Source organism: Aedes aegypti, chromosome 2, assembly GCF_002204515.2.
Source record: "Aedes aegypti strain LVP_AGWG chromosome 2, AaegL5.0 Primary Assembly, whole genome shotgun sequence".
NCBI lineage: Eukaryota > Metazoa > Arthropoda > Insecta > Diptera > Culicidae > Aedes > Aedes aegypti.
In genome coordinates this window covers 182631319-182658332 of record NC_035108.1, presented here as the reverse complement: position 1 = coordinate 182658332, position 27014 = coordinate 182631319, and the positions used below count along the sequence as shown (strand labels likewise).

At 35.5% G+C, this 27014-nt stretch overlaps 3 protein-coding genes across 7 annotated transcripts; 1 reads left to right on the top strand and 2 right to left on the bottom strand.

Moving 5' to 3' along the window:
* The first annotated feature begins 1287 nt into the window (after nt 1-1287).
* LOC110676245 lies at nt 1288-13069 on the top strand. Of its 2 annotated transcripts, none has more exons than XM_021843345.1 (2): nt 1288-1908; nt 11861-13069. In XM_021843345.1, the coding sequence occupies exon 2, from the start codon at nt 12065-12067 to the stop codon at nt 13010-13012; it is 948 nt and encodes a 315-aa protein (XP_021699037.1). In that variant the 5' UTR covers nt 1288-1908; nt 11861-12064; the 3' UTR covers nt 13013-13069. The 2 variants fall into 2 exon arrangements, with proteins under 2 accessions (XP_021699037.1, XP_021699036.1); XM_021843344.1 differs by lacking the exon at nt 1288-1908 and adding an exon at nt 10645-11625.
* On the bottom strand, nt 4292-16947 carry LOC5575662. Of its 2 annotated transcripts, XM_021843347.1 has the most exons (9): nt 16556-16947; nt 9726-9889; nt 7234-7383; nt 7079-7177; nt 6649-6747; nt 6516-6569; nt 5219-5632; nt 4695-4828; nt 4292-4617 (listed from the first exon to the last, which is right to left on the bottom strand). In XM_021843347.1, the coding sequence occupies exons 2-8, from the start codon at nt 9886-9888 to the stop codon at nt 4701-4703; spliced, it is 1107 nt and encodes a 368-aa protein (XP_021699039.1). In that variant the 5' UTR covers nt 9889; nt 16556-16947; the 3' UTR covers nt 4292-4617; nt 4695-4700. The 2 variants fall into 2 exon arrangements, with proteins under 2 accessions (XP_021699039.1, XP_021699038.1); XM_021843346.1 differs by lacking the exon at nt 16556-16947 and having other exon boundaries at nt 9726-9942.
* A 4861-nt stretch (nt 16948-21808) lies between these two features.
* On the bottom strand, nt 21809-26277 carry LOC5573274 (xanthine dehydrogenase/oxidase). 3 transcript variants are annotated; one of them, XM_021843342.1, is made up of 6 exons: nt 26034-26277; nt 25798-25970; nt 24879-25727; nt 24576-24826; nt 22078-24502; nt 21809-21955 (listed from the first exon to the last, which is right to left on the bottom strand). In XM_021843342.1, exons 4-6 carry the CDS (start codon nt 24774-24776, stop codon nt 21849-21851), a joined length of 2733 nt encoding a protein of 910 aa, XP_021699034.1. In that variant the 5' UTR covers nt 24777-24826; nt 24879-25727; nt 25798-25970; nt 26034-26277; the 3' UTR covers nt 21809-21848. The 3 variants fall into 2 exon arrangements, with proteins under 3 accessions (XP_021699034.1, XP_021699035.1, XP_001654493.2); XM_001654443.2 differs by having other exon boundaries at nt 24884-25727.
* Between the last annotated feature and the right edge of the window lie 737 nt (nt 26278-27014).

Here is a 27014-nt window from a genome sequence, read left to right as displayed (position 1 = left end):
CGCGGCATCTGAGATTGATTGCAAAATTGCAATAAAACATGCGAGAGGCGAACAAATTTGCCATGGAAAACTTCTGTTGAAAGTTCACAGATGCGAGAATTGAGAAGAATTCTCCGTGGGGTCAAACTTTGCGAGAATCAGTGTGATTTTCTTGGCGTTTGCGGAAATTAGTAGGATTTCCCATGAATATTGCGAGAATTGATAGAGTTCTCCAGGGGGCAAAGTTTGAGAGAATTAGCGTAATTCTCGGGCGTTGGCGGAAATCGGCAGGATTTCCCCTGTATGTATAGCAAGAATTAATAGAATTCTTCTGGTGATAAGACTTGAGAACAGGAATGTTGCTCATATCTCTGGCGGAAATCAGTAGGATTTCGAATGTGTGCTTTGCAAGAATTCCGATGACAAAGTTGTGATTTTCGGAAGGGAGCTTGGAGGATTTTTGGACTTCCTGGAATGGATTGTTTTGCGATGAGGTTTAGAGGCTACGATATGCGATGAATTGGAAAAGATGGAGTTTTCAACAAAGTATTGGGGTGTATGACAGGTGAGCTATGCGATTGTCAGTCTAGATTTTGCTCAGTGGTGGGAAAATGTCAAAAAAAGAAACCGTCGCAAGCGCTCCATTATAAGAAAAAAGACATGTGGTTGTGGAAAGTGATGAAAGTGATGTTCTTTCAAAAAAAACTGACGCACACTGAGTGTGTTGATCGTGTTCAGTGAAATCGTGGAAACGGATATTGTTATTTCTAAAAGGGTTGCAACCTTTTAGAACTTGGTTCTTTCAAGTCTCTTGGTTGTTGGGCGAGATGATTGGTTATTTTCGTGGTATGGATCCCCTGATGCCGAAATGTTGCTTTGTATTGGCTGTCACTACTTGTTGTTCTGGGAAGAGTAGGCAGCGAGCTTTGGTTGTGGAATGGTCCGCTGGTAGTGGTGGTGTGGTGCGACGTGGGGTATTCGAATGTGCGTATCATGCATTAAATGGGGGTTTGTAATAACTTCAGTTTTGAAGTCACGAGCTAAAAGTTCATGAAGTTTTCGAAGGTGACGTCATGCAAAACTGCGTAGAACATTTGTACTGATACGTCTGACCGTGTCGTCACTAGCAGCTGATCGGAATGTTTACATCTTTTACGTGACTAATGCTTGAAGGGCCGTAGCACTCCGTAGTTTTTTGTAAGCAAAATGGAAAAGACCTGTTCAATTGAGAAAAACCAAGGTTGTTGGATTTCACACCTGTTTAGACGTAAATGTCAGGTGTGAAATTTGCATGAATTCATTCCCAGTACGGCAGGTTAGGCTAACTATAGTCTAAATTTAGTCTAATTCGTTAGATTGTTAGCCTAAATTTTTTTCTAACGTTAGGCTAAATTTAGTCTAAAATTAGACAGATCTGACACAGTTTTGTTAGATATGCTGCAAGTTCGAAACGATCAGTTAGACTAAATTTAGACTAACGTTAGCCTAACGTTAGACAAAATTATGTATGGGCTGTTAGATGGATTTTATGCTGCTTGTGCATATCCCAGCTGTCATCCCAGCATGAAGTGTGATTGTAGTAGTGAACTTTTTCGATGTTCACTACCACTACAATCTCACTTCTGCTCAGCATGGAATGATAGCTATATAAAAATAACAGAAAACAGGAGCTGAATCCCACAATCGGTGTTTTTGGTGAAAATTGCGACTATTCAATTCCAAAACGAATGTCCCAACTACCGTTTGATTTCCTACAAAACTATAATGAGCCGGATTGAGAGAAGCACCTGAAAGATAGCTTTAATGGTCATATCCGTATCTGCACCAGCATAGCTATCGATTTCCGATGGAAGCGGCTCGAACCCAACAGGACGAAACGAACGAATTATCCTACATCGTAGAAAGTGTGCTGAATTGACTAAAGCGAGCGTAAGTTTAAGATGGTGCCAGAATCGGGCCGTCATAATTGGAATACATCAAACCGGTCAATGAGCATACTGGGAAATGGATCCATCGCATGCTTTAAGACGCACACAGTTCCGGTCCCAATTAAAAGTCGGAGGGTGACATCGAATCCGCGTATTCCTACGTGTAATATTTTCCGGATGAAAACAGGGAGTTAATGGTTTACCTTTTTAAAAACGCTGTAATGCGCATGCGGGATAGGATGATGTGACGTAACAAGCATGAACGGGATGGGTCTCTGAAAAATGCGGTGTGGGACGATATTCTTCCCTATTCGACCCGAAAACAAGGTTCCAAAATTAAGTGTACCAACGATGTACTTGCCAACGTATGGTTAAGTGCAAATGTTTGATATACACCTAAGAGGAATAAATTTTTAGTGAAGTTATTTAAAGGACAGACGAAATATGTTTCATGTGCAGACTCACAACACTGTTTCAAAATTTTATAAATAGTTACGCTCAAATTTTGATTAGCACCCGAGAAGAATGATTGTCAAATCATGTTTTTTGAGTCTGCATACCAAGTTTTATAATTTCATAAATAGTTATACTCAAATTTTAATCATCACCTAAGAAAACTGATTTTCAAGTCATGTTTTTTAGAGGCAGAGTCACGAAATTATTTTCATGAGTCTCCAAACTATGTTTCAAAATTTTATAAACAGTTACGCTCAAATTTTGATTAGCACCAAAGAAGAATGATTGTAAAATCAAGTTTTTTGAGCGGCAGATTCACAAAAGGATTTTCATGAGTCTGCATAACAGGGTTTAGAATATCATAAGTATTTGTGCTCAAATTTTGATCAGCACCTAAGAAAACTGATTTTCAAGTCATGGTTTTTGAGCAGCAGATCCACGAAATTATTTTCATGAATCTACAAACCATATTTCAAAATTTCATGAATAATTACGCTCAAATTTTGATTAGCACCTAAGAAGAATGATTGTCCCCATATCTCGGTGGGCTCCTCAAACTATTTTTTTTTTTTCGCCAGGTACGATTCCTCAAACAGTGGACGATGGTAACGCTCATAACGTTCTGGCGGAAAGTGGAGAAAGTCGGGGCTTGTCCAAGTCTGGTCCGACTTTTCTACAATTGGATTGAAAAACTCAAACTGAAAAAAAAAAATCTGACACACTCGAAAGCATGGGTTGCTATGATTGTGCTAACAGGTCGGATAGAATACTGCGTTGCATACTTTCGACAAAATTTCCCAGAATTCTGCAGATATTCAACCAACCATTAACTATAATCGTGATATTTAAATTAAATTTTATATGCATTGGTGAAATTATCAAGATTCTTTTATCTAATGTTTTGTGTGAAAAGCTGCCCAATAACAAATACTTTAAAAACAATTTTTAATGTTTATAATCTCCAACATTGAAATTTGAATCTATCCAGTTTTACGCGAGCGGTAATGGCTGCCGTTTTTTGACATTTGCTGGGGGTCACCACCTTTATCACAGCCAACTTTACTCTTCTGATCACAAGAGAACATAGAAGTGAAGTTGGTTGCTATGACGGTGCTGACCCCCAGAGAATGTCAAAATTTAGCGGCCATTACCACTCGCGTAAAACTGGATTCTGTTTGATTTTTAAGATTGTCAAATATTCTTATTTTAATAAATTTATTTTCAAGTTATAGTCATGAAATTATTAAATTAATATTTTGAACTTTAATCCATTTTTAATTTAATTTTTTAAATTCTCTAATGTTGATTCTTTTTAGGCTGTTTTTGATTTGGATATTTTATTTCTGAATTACAATTTGAATAGGTCCTAAGTGATTTGTCAATATAAAATTCAATCAGTTTTTATCGTTTATAATAATGATTTGAAAAGATTTACAGTCAATTTGATTAATAAAATGAAAAGCTTAATTTTCGAAGCATTGACCCCATTTATAAGTTTTGCTGAAGTACAGCAGCTGTACCGTAATAAACAAAAGAAACTGATCGAATTTTATGTATATGAACAAATCATTTGGGACCTATTCAAATTGGAAGCCAGATTTCTGATTCAGGAGATTTCAAAGTTGGCATAGATTATCTTTGCATCTGATACTCTGATCAAAATTTTTTAAATTAAACATTGATTCGACATTATGGCTCTAGGTATCTTTCTGATCATGGCATGGTGTTTGATTTTGATTTAACTCAGCTAATTATAATAATAAATGTGGCTCATAAAGGTACTTTTTCTTGGTATTATAATGATAATAATGATAATTATAATAATAAAAATATCAATAATAATAATAATAATAATAATAATAATAATAATAATAATAACAATAATAATAATAATAAAACTCTATAATAAAAACAATACTAATATCACATCGTTTTGTCCATCGCTTATGAAATTATTTTATTGTCTCTTAACAATTATGGATCACTTTTGCGTTTGACATTTCATAAACCCCAACATGTGAAAACACCGAAAATAATAAAAAAAATGAATTTTAGAAAATTAGAGTTCAAGTTCGACATGTCAGAAACAAATCCTATTTAATTTATTCCGCCTGAAATAAGTGGAATACGGCCATTGTCCATAGAAAGTTTAAAAAATTAACAAATAAATCAACGTGGTTTATGGATGGTCCTCAACAAATATTTCTCTTTTAATCTCATTTACACATAACTGATTTGTTCAGTAGTTTTCCCTCTGTAACGATAAAAGGGAAAATTTTATTAAAATGGAGCATTTCAAAAATTGTTGTAATACTTATTTTATTTGCTTACCGTTATTTATTCATGGACAAATTTGGCATCGCGAACCTTGTTCATATGAACCGCGGCATTTTTGTTCTGAAGTGCCTTTTTAAATTCCTGGATCGCGGTGTCTCGGGTGATAGGGAAAATTTCCATTGCAACATCTGAAGATTAAAACAAAAAATAAACAATAATTATCTATAATTTTCGCTTTTTTTATTACCGAATGGATTTGGGCCAGAAGGTCTCAGATTTTCATGAAACTTTCTCCACTGGTAAAGTTCATGTAAATATAACGGAAATTTATTTTCAAAAATTCGGAAAAAAAACATATTTTAATCATTGTTCCTACGGTTCGTCATTCTCAAGCTATGAAAATAGATGTCCGGAAAAATCAACAAATTTCAACTTTTTTTTTCAGAAAAAAAATTATTTTAGAATATTTGACAATGTGTTTTGATTACATTGCTTATGGAGAAAATTTCATGACAATCTAAGACACAAAAGCAAAATTTGTTCGGTAATAAAAAAAAACCCTCAACTTAAAAACATACCAAGCAAAATGCGCACAACGTTCAGATTAGAGGCCTTGCAAGCATCCTCCTCGTGGCCACTATTGTGGCCCACGCGTCCGCTCCAAGTATGTCTTGTAGTTTTGTAAAAAAATTGTCCAACAGCGTTTCGCATAAAATGATAAGCATCTTTTGTTTTTTCTTTTTTTAATTTCGAGCGAAACGCTTTTTCAAATTGTTCTTCTACTAGTAAGACTTCCAAATTTTTCAATTCCTCGTCATTTTTGATTGGGAAATGTATAGCTGTCTCTTCTCTTACTTCATTGATGGATGATTGTCTGATGGCATCAATGGCATCGGACATTGTGCCCATTATTCTTTGGAGTGAAGCCATTTTTGTGTTTAGGGCATCCAATTTTCTTGTCGTCGCCTCATTGTTTTTGTCAATTTTTTTTTCTAAAATGATATTACTATTACAAAACGCAGAAGAATTTCATATCTACATTTCTTAGCAAGTAAACTGTATTTTATTCACAAAAAAACGCAACGAAATACAATACACAACCAATAGACGTTTACCGTGCAAAATTATTATTGGTTTACTCGTTTCCTTTAGTCTTATAGAGAAATTATTCCCAGAAAGCCTATATTTTTATCACGTCCCTAACTATTGAAAAATAAAGAAAAACTTGTGAAAAACATTTGAATGGCTTGTCGAATGAGCATTTTACTCCACTACCACCTTTCTCACAAGGTTAGTTAAATGTGCATTTGTACAACGAATCAGTTGATCAGCTGTTGAATTGATTTTCACCACTGAGCATAGATAAAACTTGTGAGAAAGGTGGTATTGAAATAAAATGCTCATTCGAATATTTTTCATTACTTTCCAATATTTAGAGGCGCCAAAAATATAAGTTCGTTGGGAAAAGTTTTTTTATAAGACCGAAGGAAGCGATTAAGCCAATAATATTTTTTTCACGGGAAAAGTCTATTCAGTGTAAAACAAGAGTTAAGTTTACGAATCTACTAAACATTATTATTGAAATTAACAAATCTAGACTAACATTTGAAAAGGGCGTAATTGACATCGAAAACATTTTCTTCGAACGCAATTCCTAAACTCATGGACATAAATCCATAAAAACTAATACCTGTAGCCGAAAGGTGTCTCTTCTATCTGCTACAGATATAAGTTTTTATGATTTGATGGGGATACGTCCACAATTTGCGTGAGATGCCAAAAGTTTATACGGCAATTCTGCCTTTTTCAAATGTTAGTCTAGAAATGTGGACAAAATGCAACCTTATTTTTCTGTAAGATAAATCAAATACTCACCGATCACGCTCATTTTAATCATTAAGGCCGTCAGGTCTTCAACATCATGGTCATCTTGAATAAAAAAAATCAAAAAATAAAACAAAAATATTGAAAAAATAAAAATGTGTTGATCTTTTTTAGTTAATCTTACCTGTGTTCACCAATGGCACCGGCCGCGGAGTTGTTTTCGGTAGAGCGATGTGATTAGAAGTTACTGGTCGTGAAATATTGGTTGGTGGTGAGATTTGTCCTAAAAACATCAACATCTTATTAAAATGCGTTTTTGAATATTTTCAAAATGGGAGTATTATGATGAGGTTTTACGGTATTGATTGAAAATTTAAAATCTCAGTAAACGAAACCTGTAAATATTTAATTTTAGTAGGGTAACTCTTCGTAACTATTCTTATTCTGCTCAATATATAAGAGGCATAAGAGTATTTTGGCTAATCAAATTTACTATCAAAATCACTAGGCAAATTGTTAGAAAGAGACGAAAGGTAAAGAAAATAACACGTACTCTCGTCACCTTAATAAACAAGATCCGTTCTAATGTTTTAGAAATGTGTTTTTTTGTTTACCTGCTATGGTGGTTACCGTTACCGGCCGTGGAGTTAGTGGGGCGATAGAGTGTAGTAATGTTGCCAGTCGTGGAATTTTAGATGGCGGGGATGTTTGTCCTAAAAATATTAATTGGTTTATAATCTATAGAAAACCATATGTTCAATCAATATACCTTCGAAATCTGAGTTGATGGAGGTAGAATTCATTTGTGGAGGAATTTGAATTGGAGGAATACTTCTTGTGCTTTCTGTCCCCTTTTTTATGGTTATGCCAGGTGGCACAATACTTGCCATAGCAATTGGTATTTTGCTGCTCGTTCCTTCTAAAATACAATTAAAAATGAGAATTGTTTTTTATTACCTTAAAGGTTTCTCAGAATGTTATGCAATTGTCTCCACAAGTAGAATTTATGTAAATATAGACTACTCCTGTGTTTCAATTAATGATTTCAATTTAATCTTATATCAAAAAATTAAGAACTGAAGTACCAATTGTTTTACTTTACGGGTACCTATTTTTTATTAGAAGAGAGCGAAAGAAATGGATGAAACTTAAACTAAGTCTTTCAATTATGTATTTTTTTTAACAAAATGTCAAATTAAAACTTATTTTTTTGAGTATTTACAAAAAAAAAACGCTTTAAAATATTTTATTTTATATGAAGATTTCAGCACAGACGAATTCCAGATTGAAAAGATCGAGTCAACAAAAGGAAACAATGCACACTGGGTCAGGATCCGACTTTAGCCAGACAAAACCTCTAGCACTTTGGGGTTGCATTTTTTTTTAGCGTTTTCAAAGATTTGTGTTTATTTTCGATGCTCTAAAACTTGACGTTGAGAAATAGTTACTATGTTCACTAGTTAATAGTAATCAATTATTATGTTTTTTGGTTTCACTTCCTAGCGATTTGTTGTCTTCCGCAAAGTTATGGAGCATAAAAAAATGCGACTATATGCTAAAGACACCAAAGTTCTGCGACATATATTAAAAAAAATATGGCAAAAATAGTGAAATTAGGCTAAAGTTCAGCCTAGTTTGTTTTAAACTGTTTTCTTATTTTGCCTTTTGAGCACTCCTCAGCTATTTTATGTATTCCGCACAATTGAAAAAATACAACTTTATGCCAAACACACAAAAATTCTTTGTCTTATACTATTAAAAATATGGCAAAATTTATGAATTGTACACAAAGTAAAAATCATTAAAGTAAAAGAAACTAACAGTATTAACGCTATTCTTGCATTAAATTGTAATCTTAGTAGGCGGGAAAACCTGTATGGAAAAATTGTATTTTCGCTATGCAATTTGGAAACGCGTTGTTAATGTTAAGTCCTATTTTGCCAAGTTCATTACCCTCAAGCTTCCTTTTTTAATAATGAAAAGTCCATATGGTACGTCAGGAGATGATATTTGTTTTCTCCGATGGTAACCTTTTTGTTACTTTGAACATGAAGTGCTCTTTTTCCTCTGTAACCGACCGATTAAAAAAAATCCATACAGAAAGCACGAATTTTGTGCAAAATAGTTGAATCAACATAAGATCAAGCATAATTTTTCATTTTTTTTGTTATATGTATGTTATTTGAAATGGAAAACGATTGTTATCTTCCACATTTAGTCAGTTTTTTTATCCTTTTTTTTTTTTTTTTTTTGATAAATCAGCTTAAATAAATGACCCAAAAGAATTTTTTTTACCAAACGTAAAATAAAGAAAATATTTTATTTTCTGCCATACATATTTTTTATTATAAGTCGTAGAATTTTGGATTCTTCAAGAATAAAGTTGCAGTTTTGTATGTTTTCCAACTATTCGTCAGGCAGCAAATCGCGAAGAAGTGTTCAAAATGCAAAATATGACTTATTTTTAAGAAAATAGATAACAAACGTAAAATTACGTCAAATTTTACTATTATTGCTATATTTTTCTTAATATAAGTCCTGGAATGTTGCTGTGTTCAGCATATAGCTGAAGTTTTACATGATCTACAATTTCTTGGCAGACACCAAATCGCGAAGGAGCGTTCAAAAGGCAAAATGCGACTTATTAAAAAAAAAGTTAAAAAAAAAACGTTAAATTAGGCCCAATATTACTTTTTTTGCCATATCTTTCTCAACATAATTCGCGAAACTTTTGTGTTTTACGCATAAAGTCGCATTTTTTTATGTTCTCCAATTTTGCAGTATACATTAAGTCGCTAGGAGGTGAACCAAAAAACACAATAACTGTTAATTATTAACTAGTGAATATAGTAACTATTTCTCAACGTCAAGTTTTAAAGCATAAAAAATAAACACATCAAGTCTTCAAAGACGCCAGAACACTAAAATGCATTCTCAAAGCGCTAAAGGTTTTGTCTGGTTAAAGTCATCTACTGGCCCAGTGTGCAATGGTTACTGCGCTATATTAAAACAGATATAATGGAAGTTAATGGAGACACAGCCATGATTATTCCCTCCAATAAACTTAATCACCGATGAACTTTAATGATGAATGTGAATATTAGAAGGTGATGTCATCAAAGATCAAAAAACTTCTACTAGAAATAACAATTCGAGTTTTGAAAGTTTTTCGATTATAGTGATATTCTATGATATTTACTTTTGGAGAAAATTATAACACCCTTTGATATGATAAGAAAAAATAATGTATCCGTTACTTACCTGGTAACGCGTTTTTCTGCTTGATTTGGTCAAACCTCAGCCGCATTTGGTCCAACGTAGCAGCATCCACCAACAGTGGCTTACTGATTTTTGTTTTTTTGCTTTTTTGAGGCTCCATTTTTTCTTCCGGGCAATCTTTGTTCAAATAACTGTAGTTGAACATGCTTGAAAAAAGAAAAACGTAAAATGTGTAGCGCATTGTGCATGCGGTCGAACATACGTCCCTTCCCTATTCTGGTTGTGTCCTTGATACGGTTTTCTAAACCCTTTCAAGAATCCGGTATTCCAGGAACATTAAACTGAACAAAAGATTTTGGGTTCGAATCCTACATGAAGGATGTGGACATTTTTTTCACAATTAAATTTACACTTAATGTATCTATCTCAAAATATTATACGCTGAGTTCAACATGATTGATTTATTACCCATTTCTGTTGGTTTCACTGTGCAACACAATAATGATGGCTTTCATCGAGTTTACCCACAAAAAAATGCATTTTGTATGGATTACGCTTTCATTGATTTGTGCTTAGTGTTGGAGGTATCACACCATTCAATATGAATATGCTGCGGGTACTATATATAGGTAAAGAAAATGAGATGTACGTTAGACATAATGAATTGTATATACCCAGTGGTTGAATAAAAGAGTAGCTGAACTGTTGGTCATCATCAGTCAGCAGCCAACGTGCTAGGAAAAGAAAAAGTGTGTTTGTGTTTCTTTTCCCCTTTCAACAGTTAGTGCATATACATTGGTTTCTCCTTCATATCACGACTAATTTTTTTTTTAGCGTGATAAAATTGAGGTATTAAATAAATTAGTTTTATTTTTCAAGTCCTTTATCTGGAAGCTGTGATAGTTAAACTTTCTAAGTGCCAACTTTTTTAACCGTGTACTCTCATTGGAAGGTACAAAATAATAAAACGTAAAATCATAGCAAAAAAAAAGTCTTTATCGCGTTGTAGTCCATCAGATTATGTTGTTTCAGTTGTGTATTTCTTTATTGTGAAAGCGAAAAACTTTTTTTTTTTAAGATGTCCAGGTCAACAAATTATCGAAAAGATAAAGCAGAGGCCGCCAGATTGTTCGCGGCATTTGGAATCTCCTCATCGGAACAGCAGCAGCTGACGACAAGCAGTAGCCGTGATAATGTTCAAACGGAAAATAACACAGAGCCGCCGATGGAAGCTCTTGGAAGAGAAGATGAAATTGCTGTAGAAGACGACGAAAGTGATTCAATAGCAGCTGTCGAAAAAGATGAATATGAGGATGTTAATCGTTTTGAATCCGATGATGAAAATTCGTTGTCGGATGATGAAGAAGCACCATTGGTGGATGATGAAGAAATCTTCGTCGATATAAAAGTTAAATTAGCCCAATGGTCAACTGACAACCACATAAGTGATAATGCTATGGATGATCTTCTATCCTATTTGAAAAAACATCACTTTCCTCATCTTCCCAAAACTAACAAAACTCTGAAAGCCGATGCAAAACTATGTGATATGCCGATAACGAGGATGGGAGAAGGAGAGTTTTGCTATTTGGGCTTAAAGCGCGCAGTGGAACAAATCATGATAAAAATTAATGTAAAACCTAACTGTGAAATCCACTATCGTCTTCAATTTGGAATAGATGGACTACCATTGACGAAAAGCTCAAAGAGTAGCTTCTGGCCTATACTCGTGAAAATAATCGGGTTTCGAGATGTTCTTCCCGTGGCTGTATTCTGCGGTACTAGTAAGCCCAGCAGCATCCATGAATATATGCACGAGTTTGTTGAGGAATTGGATCACGTATTGAAGGTCGGAATGGAAATTAACAATCTGCGAGTGATGTTTTCAGTAGATGCATTTATCATGGACGCTCCAGCAAAGGCATTTGTAATGGATATTAAAGTACGTCAGCTTTTTTCTTTCTCACGTAATTTTTTAAAAGTGAATAAGTAACATTGAAAGATTCTCTTCTCTCACGTATAGCATAATTAGCTGTAATGTGTGTCCAAAATTGCAAAACTTGTGAAAGTTTTGTCGAATTTTGCTGGGATTTTTTCAACTTTGAAAACTAGTGTTAATCCCCTCCGTATAGTATATATACGCTTAAATTAACGCAAAATATTCTTTTCAATTGCAGGCACATAATGGGCTGTATGGTTGTCCGAAATGCACAACACGTGGGCGCAGCATTGGGCACAGAACAGTGTTCCCCAATATCGGTTTTGAATTGAGGACTGACGATTCATTTTTAAATTTGTCGGACCCCCATCATCTGTCAGATCGATTACCTCCGTTGGCAACGATAGGAATTGGGTGTGTTTCCTGTGTACCAATCGACTACATGCACAATGTATGTTTGGGCGGCATGAAATCTCTTCTGAAGTTGTGGGTGGAAACTTCAGGTAAGAGTTATAGTTTGACACCGGCTCAGAAATGTATCATCGATTCGCGCATTGAAGCTGTAAAACGCCAAGTATGCAGCGATTTTTCTCGGACTCCACGACCTCTGACTGATTTGAAGTGGTTCAAGGCAACAGAACTACGATTATTATTGTTGTATTTGGGACCGTTTATATTTTTAAACGTGATGAGCGATGCGTATTATAATCATTTCTTAAAACTTCATGCAGCCATTCGCATATTATGTCATCCTGTTAAGTATCAAACGGAAAATGATAAAGCGAAGAATTTACTAGAAGCTTTCGGCCATGAGTTCATGACGTTGTATGGAGAACATCTGTTTGTTTATAATTTTCACTTGCTCACACATCTGCCCGATGATTGTCTCCTACACGGCTGTTTGGACTCGTTTTCTGCCTTTCCGTTTGAAAATTATATGCAAACTTTGTTACGCTATGTAAAAAAATCATCATATCCCTTACAACAGTTTAGAAATAGATTTGGTGAGCACTTGAAGTATGACGTTACGAAAAAAGCATTGCTACGGCAACGAGGGTCATCCTACTCTGTGATCACAAACAGACAGAATACTATAATTTCGATAGATGGAAGAGATAACGTCATATGTAAAGATAATCAAATTTTCAAAGTGCAAAACATCAAACGAGTAGGTAAACATATGATTCTCGACTGTAATGCTGTAATGGAATTGAACTCTCTATACGTTGAACCTATGGAATCAATTGCCAATGGAGTTTACTATTGTCGCGATGAGCTTATATTTTGTGATGTAATGATGTCAATTGACGCAAATGAGGTGACCAAAGTACAACGCATAGTGCTCGATGAAATAACAGGTTTTATAGAAGTATTACATACTGGTGTTTAAAAATGATTTCGTTTGGTATAAATGGCTATGTAGTATTAAATATTAGAAAAAATATAATATAATGTTTTCATGTTTGATCCGAAAATTTAAATACAATACGTGGCATTCAAACTGGTCCAAAGACGGTGTATTTTTTTAAGACATAGTTTCCCAAACTGTGGGTCGCCCTCAGGGGGGTCGTAGACAGGTCTCTAGCGGGTCGCGAAAAAAAATCTAGTTATAGAGTATCTTCTGTATTCTCGGCAGTTTTGTTATACTTCACCATAAAGGAGCTTTGTCGGCCGATTAGCCTCTAATTTTAACACAAGATGCGTATTAGTATGAAAAATGTTGATGCAAATTTTTAGCCCATTGAGTCGCAAAAAAATTACAAAACGAAAAGAACCGAATATACAACAAATTCCCCTAAATTGTAAGTATATCGATTTTTACTTTTTTCACGGTAGAAGATCTTCAACTTTTGTCTGAAACACGGGCTTCAGATACATTTTCATTAATTAAATGACTCTTTTTTATGCATTATGATCCACTTTGTCCTAAAAAATGCATTTTTTGGTCAAGCTTAAGCCGACATGACCGTCAAACAACCTAGTACCACATAAATGCTTAAAATGCCCTTTGAAAATCCCAAAATGAGCCTGAAAAAGCTTAACCTATTTTAAACATCTCAATTCTTCCATGAAAAGAAAAATTTGATTGTTGGTCGTACTCTGCAAAAGTTTGGGAACCTCTGCTTTAAGGGTCTAGATAAGTCTCATCTTACAAAATAGAGAGGTAGTGTTTTGGGCTAAGTACTATTTGAAGCACTTGGTGGAGATAGTGACCAAATATTTTGAGCTTCTGTATCTCAGGAACCTTACAAATTAGAGTGGGGATGCCTTCAGCAAAGTTGTTCTGTAGGTTGAGTACTATTTGAAAGTAATCTATTTTGATCATAAAAAGCCGCTTGGTGACGCTGTTGTGCAAATGTTTTGAGCATTTGTATCTTAGAAACATTACAAGTTAGAGTGGCGGTGTCTTCAGCAAAGTTGTTCAGTAGGTCAAGTACTAGATTGCACCTAAATGCATAGTTGGCGTAAGCGCCATTAACAATTTCATCATATTTTACATAATATCCAGCAAATACAATGAATTAAATGCTACAGAATGGAAGTTTTAACGCTTAGCTCAAACCTTGCATCGAAAGATGTTATATATATATATATATATATATATATATATATATATATATATATATATATATATATATATATATATATATATATATATATATATATATATATATATATATATATATATATATATATATATATATATATATATATATTTATATATATATATATATATTTTATTTCGTAGCTTTTAAGAATTCAATTGAATGAGGTACATGATCAATACGGAGGTCTCAATTTTTATATTTTGTGAGTTAAATTTGAATAGTTTTCAAAATCGTCCAGCTAAATTTTTTTCTGAAAAAAAAAAATCAAGAACCTTGAATAAAATGCCATTTTTTTTATTTTCCATTTTTACTTAGATCTAAATTTGCTTACCTTTTTGAGTTTAACCTACGATACCGGCGTTGTTGGCGAGTTAATGCTGGTGAAACTTTTGAGTTTTTTCTTAGATAAATCACGTTAAACTTTATTCTATCACGTTAAACTTTATTTACCTGCCAACCTACACCCCAACTTTCTTCTTTTTTTTGCTGAATTTTGCTATGCTGATTGTTTTTGCCAATAAATTGCTGGTTTTCATCTAAAATTGCTGCTTCATTCGGCAGAGCAAACTTCACTAAAATAATTTTCGTTTGAAAGGAAACTATTGGATGAATGAGCATTAGTTTTGAATCACAAACATTGTTAAAATCTCTTCGAAGCACTAACGAATTTCTTCTTTCGGTAAATCAGAAAACATGCCTTGGTTCCGGTTGACGCTGGATAACTTCATCTAAATTGGCAGCTGCTCCCAAAACTCAATACTCACGCTTGTGCACTTCTTGATAGCGGAATTATTGTTAGGTTTTGCTATGCTAATTTTTTTTTATCAAAAAAATTGCTGGTTTTCATCAAACATTGCTGAACATTGCAGAGCAAACTTCACCTAATTACAATTTGTGTGAAAGGAAACTTTTGGAAGAATGAGTGATAGTTTTGTATCACAAACACTGTTAAAATCTCTTCGAAAAACTAACGAATTTCTTCTTCTGATAAATCAGAAATTATTCTTCTGCTTCCGGTTGAAGTTAGATAGCTTCCCGTTACACTTCCAAACTGGCAATTGCTCCCAAAACTCAATACTCACACTAATGCACTACTTGCTAGCGGAAGGTTACACATATACAGTAGATAATATTAATTCACTTAATTCTGTGAAATTTCTTCGAAACTTCAACAGCAAAGCAGTTGAAAGAATTTCACAATTGTTTGCTGAAATTTCACAAAAATTCATAATTTTTTTTTTGTTTTTGAAAATTCAGTGAATTTTAATGAAAATTTAAATTTTATGTTGAAAATTCGGTGATATAATCAAGTAGGTTTACTTAGATTCCGATATTTTTGCGGCACACACTTAACTCCTTGTTTTGCAGGCAGATTTTTTACATCCAGCGAGGAAGGGCCTTACACTAATAACACAAGCACTTAGGGGTCACCAACATCTATGATATTCTTGTTTCTCTTTAAGCTACAAGATCTTAGATATTTTTGAAAACATCTTTAATGTTTGCGCTAAGAAAATGACAATGTATACACTACACAGTTACAGACAAAATTTTAAGATCATGCCAACACAAAAAAAAATAACAAATATCGTCAAAACCAATGGTTTTTGAATGTGTTATGTGTGTTATTCTTGTATTCAACAATCCATTTAATCAAACTACTCAACATCGACGATAATTGAGTAGTCTTTGCTTTCAATATGATAATTAATAGTGGATAATGATTCAAATTATTAAAATTGCACCACAAACACGGTTTAAGGACCCTAACCTAACATTTTCGAAAGGGAAATACAAAATATTGTTCCCAATTTGACGAAACATTTATTGTAAATACTTAAAACAATCGTTGACCTTAAAACATTGCGGCGGAATAATCCAAAACGGACAAAAATATCAAAACACTTGGTGATTAGTGTACGTAACCAAGAATAGTTGCCGGATGTCCATGCTGGCGCTGCCCTAACTTTAATCTACCTTTCCAAACTTGGTATTCCCATTCAATAAAAAAAAAGCACTTCATTGCACAGGTTGTTAAACGAAAAGGTAAAATCTCTTATAAAATGTCTCGAGATCCGTATCGAGATACACAGGTGTAAAACACTGGTTCAAGGAGTATTCTCATTAGGCCGGGCCGTGTCCCGGTTAGGTTATGTTTTGAATTGGTTGCATGTGTTTGCCTCCTGTCGTTCACAATAACGGGCCATCCTGGCAGCATGGTGTGAACGGTAAGGAAAACACCTGAAACCAATTCCAACGATAACCCTGCCCGGAACACGACCCGGCATAGTGAGGAGATCTTTTTTGGATTTCTTCTTTCTTACGGAATTGTACAACGGGCAGCAGCAACAGCAGCGGCGACGACGAGATCCGGGAATTATCACGGCCGTGTGGAGGCAATAGGACGGAAGACGAAACGCAAGACGCAAACGCAAACGAAGACGCAACACTTTTCCACTTAAAATTAACGCCAACAATGGTTCCGGTGATGGCAGCTGACAAAACGACGCGGAACTTTTATTTCTCCGACCGACGCACGCGACTTTTTTTTACAAACTGATGCGGCAAAGATAGCTGCAGGTTTTGTCCGCACTGTTTTCTCAACCGTCAACAATGTGCGAAAAAATCGAACATGCAGCATAAATTCGGGTTTATGATTTATGCTCTTCGATTTTTTTAGGTGGGCAACATATCTAACAAATGTCTAACAATGGCAACCGCCTAATTTCTTCCGTTCTGGGTTGTAATGGTGTCGGATTGACATTTGCATGGATAGCTAAGTACCGTGTGTTCCCGTTGGGTTGACCACTGTAACCTGAAAACTTTATAATTTGTACCCCGCGTACATTGTCCAAATTGAAAATGGTTCAAACGTCAGTTAGCTCATAGAAAAGAGTATGAAGTAAAAATGAAGCATTGTGAAACGGAACACAGGATCATAGCAAAACAGCCAATGAAGTAACAAGAAAAAGGCTCTTCTGTAGTTCGTGGGTAACCAGAGGTTCAAATTTAGAAAATAAACCCCGTTAATTTACATGATGTATCGTTCAAATCAATGGGGTGTACGGAATTATGGATTTCGAACTGAATTATTTATGTAGAATGGGCGGAATAGTGGCTAATATATGTGATTAGTTCAACCATAACAGTGTAAGTAGTATACATTCGTTGAGGATACTGAGACATGACTGAGTTCAAATTGCACCATAGAAGTATTCGATAAAAGAAAAGAAATTTCAGTCTGTATGCTATAACTTCAATGAAGACTTGGCATGAGATCCGTTTTTTCATCGTTCAGAAGGTGTAGATAGATGGCAACCAGTATGTATTTAAATGTATTAAAGACTTTGATCACGAATCGTTGTTTAGAAGGATCATGTTTCACAGAAAGGTGAAGAGAGACATGTTATGCCAACTAGTAAAATTTGTTGTGATATGAAACGCATGATTGTATGAGTTTGATGTATCCTGTTGATTTTATGAAGATTTTTGGAGAGGTACGTTTCATATAGCACATGTCGGCCACGTGATTAGTTCGTTTTCACTTCCAGTTGTTTGATAGTTGAACATATATGCACAGAGAAACAGACGTAACCCTTAGAACAAATCTCGGTCAAAATCATAGTCGAGAAAACATGTACGCCCAATGCTAAAATTGGTGTGTTTGGCCGATGGGTCAACAGATGGCGGTAGTGTGTTAACGTCAAATGCGAACAAAAAACGATGCGAGCGCTGTGGGTGGTGGATTGACCACCTACAATATATTTAAATCGACCGATAAAAAGAGGGTCAATGGACAATGTTGAGAGTGTGACGTCTGTTTGTCTGTGATCTATGGTTCGGCAGAAAGGGGTCAACACGAGAAGATTATATCAATATGAACCAATGGAAATTATTAGAAGCTCTAATTCTGCTCCTTTACAAATACTTCATTAAATATCTAAGATGCTTTATGAATACGAAGAAAGTTTTTGAAGATTTGTATTTCATTCAGAACAGAGTTTGAATGCGGGTCATACATAATTATCTTATATATTATGAACCTATATTCTGAACGTGTGAAGTAGATTTGTTAATTTGAATTATTTTGAGGTCGGTTTGACTTGAATATAGACTCAACGAATTGTCCTTTTAGGAACCTGCTACATCTTTTAATTGCAGAGGGCAAGCAAGATCCAACGAATCATAAGAAACTTTTATATGAATGGTTATTTTATAAGTCATCAATACCTAATGTGAAAACATTGCAGTTGCAAGAGATTATCGCAGTGATATCGGGTTTATCCATTGGACAAGGTTTGAAATGGTTGATTAAGAAGTTGTCGTTATTTGGACTTCCTGGACATGGTATTAATTGTGCTTGTTTTACAATTTATAATTCAAGAACAATTAAAAAAAAAATGCATAAACGTTTTAAGTTCTTAACTGTAGAAATGCTGTTAGTAGTACAAATATGACCTGTGGGTCAATTCATTTATTGAATGTTCAACAGTGGTATCGCGGAAATGACGAACTTCAAGCAGCACAGTATTTCATTGACATAGGACATAAAACATAGATATTTCAATATTATGACAGACTAATATTGCGGTATTCACGATCATGCGAGTAAAAATGGAATGCTGCATGTAAAAGAAAACGAGTTTACAAGTGGTGCTCTTCCTCACTTATCTACAGAGAAATATTAGAACTTGTGTATTCAAGAGAAGAACCAGAAGTAATCACAATGGATATTGAAGGTGTCTGGATTCGATTTCCGATCAGTCCAGGATCTTTTCTTAATGGAATTTCTTTGGCTTCCCTGGGCATAGAGAATCATCACACTTGTGACACGGTATGCGAATGGGAAAATGGCAATTTTGGCAAAGAAAGCTCTCAGATACTAACTGTGGAAGTACTCATTGAACACTAAGCTGAGAAGCAGGCTCTGTTCCCGTGAGGAAGTAATGCTAACAAGAAGAAAAAAAAAAGTTGTGGTTTCCTTTGAAAAGTAATTATTAAGTTCACTTAGTGAAACGGTGGGATCACTTGAGATTTATATGATTTAAACCTGAGTACAAACAATAGTTTGGTTAGGTGGCTTATAAGGCCTGTAGAGGTTATGTATAAATAACCTATTTTAAATCAGAAAAAAAAAGAAATGATTTATGACATATCCTTTAATGCGTTTTTACCTGTTTATGGTTGAGTTCTTTTATTCATTCTTATATGATTGCATACCAATGAGAGTATATACCAAGTACATATTCTCGTATATATTTTCTTTGATTGCATACTGTTGCATTTGCTGGAAACGAGGGGGAGGCATAAAGGAGAATGGTAGACGATGATGACACGTGTAAGGGGGATGTTGAATGACCTTATGAAAATATATGTTCTAACAAGGAGCTTGTTAACTATGGTTTGTAATGTGTAATATAAACATAATCGACTAACACAACTCGTCACTAAGCAGTCTGGACACTTGTGAGAAAGTATGGATTGATGCTTAAAGGTTGTTTTGAAATCTTCATAGGATGTTTTGAGATGTGAGTGAAACTATCATTATTCCGTTGCAAATGGAAGGTTAATAATGAGTGTTTTATTGGCTAACAGATTCCAAATCTTAAGTAGGTATACATATTTCACTTTTATTGAAAAGGGGGGATTGTAGTATATTGCATTTAGCTATAATCAAGATCGGTCAATGAACAGTGCCATGCACACCTACACATTCTTATCTTGTAATTCATTGCACCTTTATCTGATGATGCATACCTGTCACATGCTTATACCTTGTTGGTGGGTGCAACTGACTGACGGCTGGAATGACAACAAGGGAGAACGAATGTGGTGAGCAAGCAGAGGGACGCAGAATCTTACAAAATCGGTTAAAAATTGACAAAGTTATCGCAAGTTGAAAATAAAAATTTGATAGATTTTTTATGTTGGTACTGTAAAGGTTAAGACAGTATTTATTTGTTGTATTCGCTTTCTTTTGTGACAGGAAAAACCAGCAGAGCTGATTAAAAAACCTGTATCTTTTTAAACAACATCACAACAATATACATACATTCAACGGACAATCTTATGCCTAATTGAACAATGATCCTTAATCTAATTATTCTAAACCCTAATCCTATCCATCCTACTCTTAAACTTGGAGCTATTACAAGTAAAGTCGAAACAATCGGAGAATCTATTGAATGAGACACACATTTTACATATAGGGTCACTTTTACCATAGTTTGTACGTCGGAATGGAAGAGCAAAGAAGGATGACGAGCGAAGTATACGAGTTGGAGCTGAGAAATGGAAGTCACTAAGTATACTAGGTGAATCAATTTCACCTAGAATAATTTTAGCCGCAAACAAGGCCTCAGCTTTTAAGCGACGTGCCGAAAGTGTTTCGAGGTTGAGCAATAAGCATCGGTTTTCATAGGGAGGCAGAACAATTGGATCATTCCATGGAAGATGGGATAGGGCACGGCGAATGAAGCGACGTTGAACAGATTCCAAACTTTATTTGAATACATGTTCTTAATTGCTGCATATATTGGTACAGCGCACAATGGTAGGGCTCCATATAAAGGAGCGGCTTAAATTACCAAACACTATTTTGAGACTTGTATGTTTTTTATCATTTTACAATATACCTCATGTAGGGTAGGTGTACCAGTTTTGAACATAATGGTTTTATATTTCGCCATACGTGATAATTTGATTATTATCGATTTTTTAATCATTCTGTGTGTTTAAGTAGTTTGATATCAAATGAATCTTAAAGTTAAAACATTAAAAAAATAAGTTTTTGAGAAAACACATATGACCAAGTAGGGAACCACTATATACACTACTATTATATTTTTATGATCCTTGATTGAAATTGGACCAAAATTTAAATTTCTTTGACTTTGACGACAAATTAGCTGAAGGCTGAATACTCTAAAAATGTTATTTTAAAATAAAGTACAAAACTTATATTTAAAGAATGCAATATTTCCCCAAAGTTACGCACTATTTGAAAGCTTATGGTTCAACAATTTTATCGAGCATGAAAATGGGATAAAAGGGTTGAACTTTTGGTACTATTCAATATTACACTTTTGAAACTTTGTTGATTTTGATCATGAAAAACAACTCTTGTCGCGTCATGTCGTCACCATTTTGAATACTGCACATCAGAATGCATCCTTAGATCTTAGAAAAAAAAGGCTGGAATTTTTTTGCCGAAATTCGTTGATTTTCAAGTGAGAGCTATATGAATAATTCAATATTTTACATATATTTCGACGATATTTTCCATAAAAAGTTTATTTAAAACATATTTATTCACTCAAATACATACAAAATTTGTGTTTACAGCCAAGTTTGATAGCATTTTTAGTAAAAAATTAAAAAAAAAATAGAAAAAAGTAACGTAGTATGCGAACCATCCCTTCTGAAACAATAAAACGCATTAGGGCAACCAAACTAGTTTTGGCCAAACTTATTTTTTTTTTCGACCATTGTGCAACGACCCTAGTTGTATTTTGGCAGCACGTATTGAGTGTGTTTTAACAAAACTTTTTTCTATAATTTTGTCCTATATTATTGAACATTGTATAATTTTTGTTTGCTCCGAGGTATATTAATTAATCATAGAATTGTATTGGGCTTATTATCTACTGAACATTTATAGTAAGTATACTGGTCGGTTGAATTTCCTGCCAAATGTAAAATATTCTCTGCATTGGATGGTTGACCTGTAAAAATAGAATATTGAACATTCTAAAAGAATTTCAGTATCTGCATATTCACATTGCGTATTGCACTGCTTGTGTTAAAAATTAACACATTTTTTTACTGGGGTTCATTAAACACTTACCAAGCTGTATCCACTCAGTTCGTAGGTTAGCATCTTTACGTGCCGACATGAGAGCCTGCCGTAAAGCAAATAAAACCGAAACAGCAACCGAAAAAGCCGGCTCTCCCGTAGGTTTTGAACGCAAAGCTTCCGCTGGATTATGTTTACTGTTTTGGTACAGTTTTACCCGAAAATCTGTAGGAATGTCCTTTGGTCCCGGAGGTTTGTAAGTGAACGTATTATTGGTCAACAGTGCTCCCGTTTGTGGATCATACTGTAAAGACTCATTGAGATAGTAGCCAAGTCCCATGACGAATGCGCCTTCAATTTGTCCGATATCCATGCTCGGATTTTGACTTTCTCCGACATCTTCGACGATATCTGCTCGAACTACTCTGACATTTCCCGTCAGCACATCCAGTTCAACTTCACTACACCCTAAAGCCCATATTTTATGGGCTTCAACGTCGCTCTCTGTAGACCAATAGGAAGCGGTTAGATTCACATTAGAGATGAAGCAGGTGCTCACCAAAACTTCCCATGAAGCGGTAGGGTTTGCATCTCTTATTGGTCTCATTCTGTTGATCAAAATCTCACAGGCCTTCATAACTGCTAACCCCACTTGATCACTGGAAGAATTGCCAGTTGCCATAAAGCTGTTCGCTGAAACTAATGTATTGCAAGGTTTTATCGATATCTTTCCTAGCGGTACACCTAAAGTATGGGCAGCAATTTGAGCAACTTTAGTGTCCAATCCTTGACCTATATCCATGCCACCATGAGTAATAGAAACTGATCCATCAAGATGGTGAACAGAAATCCAAGCCTTCGTTCCGCCTATGTATTCGACTGGAAATGCTACAGGTACTATGGATAATCCTCGCTTTTTCCAACGGTTGGATTCGTTGAAGAGCTCAATTTCTTTTTTGCGCTTATCAAACTCTATATCTTTTCTGAACTGTGGCAACAGTAAACGCAATTTGCTATCTCTAGCGAAGTTTATCATTCGGACATCAAGTACGTCCAAACCTCTTTCGAATGCAATGTGTTCCATGATTGTCTCGATTGTAGCCACTGCGTCGGCTGTACCAGAAGAGTGACCCCAAATGTTTGTAGGGGAATCTGTGCGTGCTTTGTTGGGAATTATTTTCCATGCTGAATCATCATAGCCATTGGAAAAACATTTGATATATAATGGTACACTTGGTTCACTTATATGAGCACCACAGTCGTAGATTAGAGTGTTGGTAAGCCTTGCTATTTTACCATCACCTCGTACTGATACTTCGTAGCTGCTTACACTACCTTTACGCTTTCCAAAGCATGTCATGTTAGACTCTAAAGATAGCCTGAACCGGACGGGTCGTTGAGTCATATAAGCGGCCAGGGCACAGGCACCAGCAACATGGGAGCTGCGTGTAATTTTTGAGCCAAAAGAACCTTCCACTCGTCGACAGATTACGTTGATCTTGCTTTGTGGCAATTTCAAGACTCCAGCAATTGTAGCGAGCGTATGATCTGCATCTTGCGTTGCACAATATACATCCATCCCGTCTTCTTTCGGTACGCAAATGCAAGATTGAGTTTCAAGCGTATAGTGGTATTGTCCTTCGAATGAAACCTGACCAGAGACTCTGTAATAGCCACCGCTGATAGATTCGTAGTTGCGGCCCGATTGGGGTACGCCTGCTGGTTGGATACGATTCGCTGAACTGTTTTGATGTACATGTTTGAAAGTTGGAAGTACAGGTCCATCAGGCTCGGAGTACTCTATGCGAACTAATTTCGATGCGCGATTTGCCAACTCGAAAGATTCGGCTAATATTAAACCTACCGGCTGACCATGATAAAGCACTTTTTCAGTACAGAAAATCTCCTCCTCTTCTTTTCCATACGAAAAAAAGTGTTTTGAATTGCCTGCATATGGCATAAAGTTATTATTACCCGGGATATTTCCAGCAGATAAGAACTGAACAACTCCAGGTAGTTTTGTCGCTTCAGTCACATCGACCTCCTTAATAACGGTCCTGGGCTTTGTGGCAACGACGAAAGCCGCAAATAGCTCGTGTGCCATTGTAGGTGTATCGTTGATGTAAGACGCTCTACCAGAAGTTTGTAAAACCGCATCAAACTTCGTGATACTTTTGGTCACCGGCCAATTCTGAGGGAAAGTTTTATAAGATTGTGTACCATTTGAGAGCGGTCTCTCCAAGTTGGTTGATCCCGTTAAGAACTTTGGATCTACGAGTTTCTTTGGAGCTATGTCAAGCATAAATTTGTAGAAAATTCCAATTGCTGCCTGTTTTCGGTACTCCGGGTCAATCTGAGATGGATCCCTAAAAGGTTTCAGATCCAACTCAAGTGCATGTAAAACTTGCTGAAGAACATTATTGCTGAAGGGATTTTTACCACAGAGGGTTTTCTCAGTCTCAATCGCGTGAGTAAACTAGAACGAAAAAAAAAATGAAACTAGAATTTGCCTTCCGCTTAACGTATAAAATATATGAGAACAATTTTACGGTTGGGCTGATGCCACCAAAACAAACAGCAGCAGACTCGATGGTTCGTTGTCTGGCACACCATCGTATGAAAAAGGCTCCTACAACGAAGGTGCGCCCATTTTGTGCTCGTGACTCTATGCGATATGAACGGAAGGCATAATTATCCGCATGCATCGGTGGTAATGACACATTTAGGATTAGTTTTTTATCCATGTTCATCCGAGAAAACTGTGCGGGACAAACAGAATCAATTCGGCCGTGGCAATCAGCTGTAAAATAGAAATAATTAAAAGTTTATTTGTAACAGTTTTTCTCCATTACATTACTTATTGTTATCGAAGCACGTACTGCTTCCAAAATAACATGCAAATCCGAAGTAAATCCTCGTTGGGTGTTTTTCATACTCAAATTTCCAGCCACTGTTCCAACGTTCCTCATTAATTTGTGACCGATCATGGCCGTATGATTGCCTATCTGTTCGCAGTATTTGAATTTCTTTTCACTTCCAGCTGCTTCATTGAGAATATTAATGAGTTCAGTTAATGATACATTTGCTCCAATAATCAATTCACTTCCCATCCAGTAAGAGCGCAGCTCCTCAATTGATTTTATATCAATGAATACTTTCGGGCCCTCTTTATCAGAGTACACTTCTCGCGCAGTGGAACCTGCTACGAAGCAGTAAGGCTTACAACCAATATTTGTGAGAATTTCAAACACCTCAAGTACACTATAAATCTTGTGCCATTCTTTATCATTTTCAAAAAATAAATGAATAGATTTTTTGTCTGTAGTTTTCGGACATATCACTCCGCACTTTTTATCCGAACTGCACTTATCTCCCAAATTCTCAATATCTTTGCACTTTTCAAGCAACGCACTACACGCATCGACTGCAAATGACTTCATAGCATCCATTATAGGGCGATACCCGGTACAACGACATATGTTGCCAGCGAAGGATTTTTCTATTTCATCCATCGTTATTTGTCCCTTCGTAGAATCCAACAAACCGTACATGTTCATTACCATTCCAGGTGAGCAAACTCCGCATTGAGTTCCACTAAATCGTGCCAAACGTCTAGGAATGGAGTTAAACTTAGATTTAGATTCAATTCCCTCGATTGTCGTAATATCCATTCCATGGCATGAGTAAATTGGCATCAGACACTAATTGATCAATAGAAAAATAAATTAGCATTCCTCACTGAGACCACAAGCAGCTCCCTGAATAGTGTACCGAATTAACAGCAAATGACGTTGGTTCCCTATTGACGGGATGAATCCCGGCCACATGAACCGTACAGGCACCACAGCTCCCTTCGAGACACATAAACTTGGTTCCGGTCAGGTGCAAATGATTTCGAATAAATGAGTTTAGGCTGGTCTCGATCGGGACATCGTTTGGGGTTACTGGTGGGAAAATAATTACAGTTGCAATTATATCCAGGTGACTATTCTACAATAAATACATACCGTGGTACAGTTGACCGTTGATCGTAAAGCTGACCGCCATAGCTAAGTTAATTGTTATGGTTCCGACGACCGCTAAAATTGAACTGTTTGGCGGCGTGTGTAGAACACTCAATTTGAAAGTATCGGTTAGACAAGCGTGTTGAGGTTTTACGCATGAATGGTTTTGTTTACACGTTAAGTTTCTTCGCTGATAATCAACAATTGTAGTTGGCAAAACTTGACGCGCTTAGTCAAAAATGCAATCTCGCGGAACATTACTAAAGGACCTATCTAACATTGAGAGGCTCTCTTTGTTTACGTTCTCTTTCATTAATAACTGTGTCACGTTAACCTCTTCTGTTGCGTTTTTTGTATGAAACGCTAGTCAAGGAAATTGACTTTCGATCTATAGTGAAAAACTTCCCAAAATCTTTAGTATTCCACTGTTATAATCGAAAGAGAACGAGAGAGAAGAGAATCTCTCATTTGTACATAGGTCCTTTAGTAATGTTCCGCGAGCAATGATTTTTTCAAAAGGCCATTAATTTTTCAGCTCATTCTGAAAAATAATGATCGATTTTTGGACCCTACAATTAAGTGATTTTGGGTTCTTCTTCCAATTAATTAATTGCACAGCATAACTGAGTCAATGAACATGACAAAATGTAGAAGAAAAACTTCCTCGGTGAGATCAAAATGACCCACACGGTAATTTGTGGTTCAAACTATGTCGAAAATTATTCAATTATGATGCCAGTGCCAGTTTTGTGAAAAACTCAATTTCTCATAACTCACGCTTGAGATTTTTCATGCGTGAGTTGTCAATCACGTAACTCAGCAGTCAAAAAATCATGGATAAGTTGGCTCACTTTTTTGACTCATTGTCTCGTATTTCCACAGTTTACTCACACACGGCAATAATTTCTTGTTGATCTGGTAAAATTATAGTAATCCTGTCTAACGTAAACAACAACATTTGGGTTCCACGAGTTTTTGACGGAT

Coding starts and splice junctions, on each gene's coding strand:
- LOC5575662 (XM_021843346.1), bottom strand. CDS start 9,924: ATGCGCTACACATTTTACGTTTTTCTTTTTTCAAGCATGTTCAACTAC. Junction 7,384..9,725: donor GCAGAAAAACGCGTTACCAG/GTAAGTAACGGA, acceptor ATTGTATTTTAG/AAGGAACGAGCAGCAAAATA. Junction 5,633..6,515: donor GATTAAAATGAGCGTGATCG/GTGAGTATTTGA, acceptor ATATCATTTTAG/AAAAAAAAATTGACAAAAAC.
- LOC110676245 (XM_021843344.1), top strand. CDS start 10,762: ATGTCCAGGTCAACAAATTATCGAAAAGATAAAGCAGAGGCCGCCAGA. Junction 11,626..11,860: donor CATTTGTAATGGATATTAAA/GTACGTCAGCTT, acceptor TTTCAATTGCAG/GCACATAATGGGCTGTATGG.
- LOC5573274 (XM_001654443.2), bottom strand. CDS start 26,073: ATGGCGGTCAGCTTTACGATCAACGGTCAACTGTACCACG. Junction 25,971..26,033: donor CAACGGTCAACTGTACCACG/GTATGTATTTAT, acceptor TTTTCCCACCAG/TAACCCCAAACGATGTCCCG. Junction 25,728..25,797: donor CGTCATTTGCTGTTAATTCG/GTACACTATTCA, acceptor TTGATCAATTAG/TGTCTGATGCCAATTTACTC.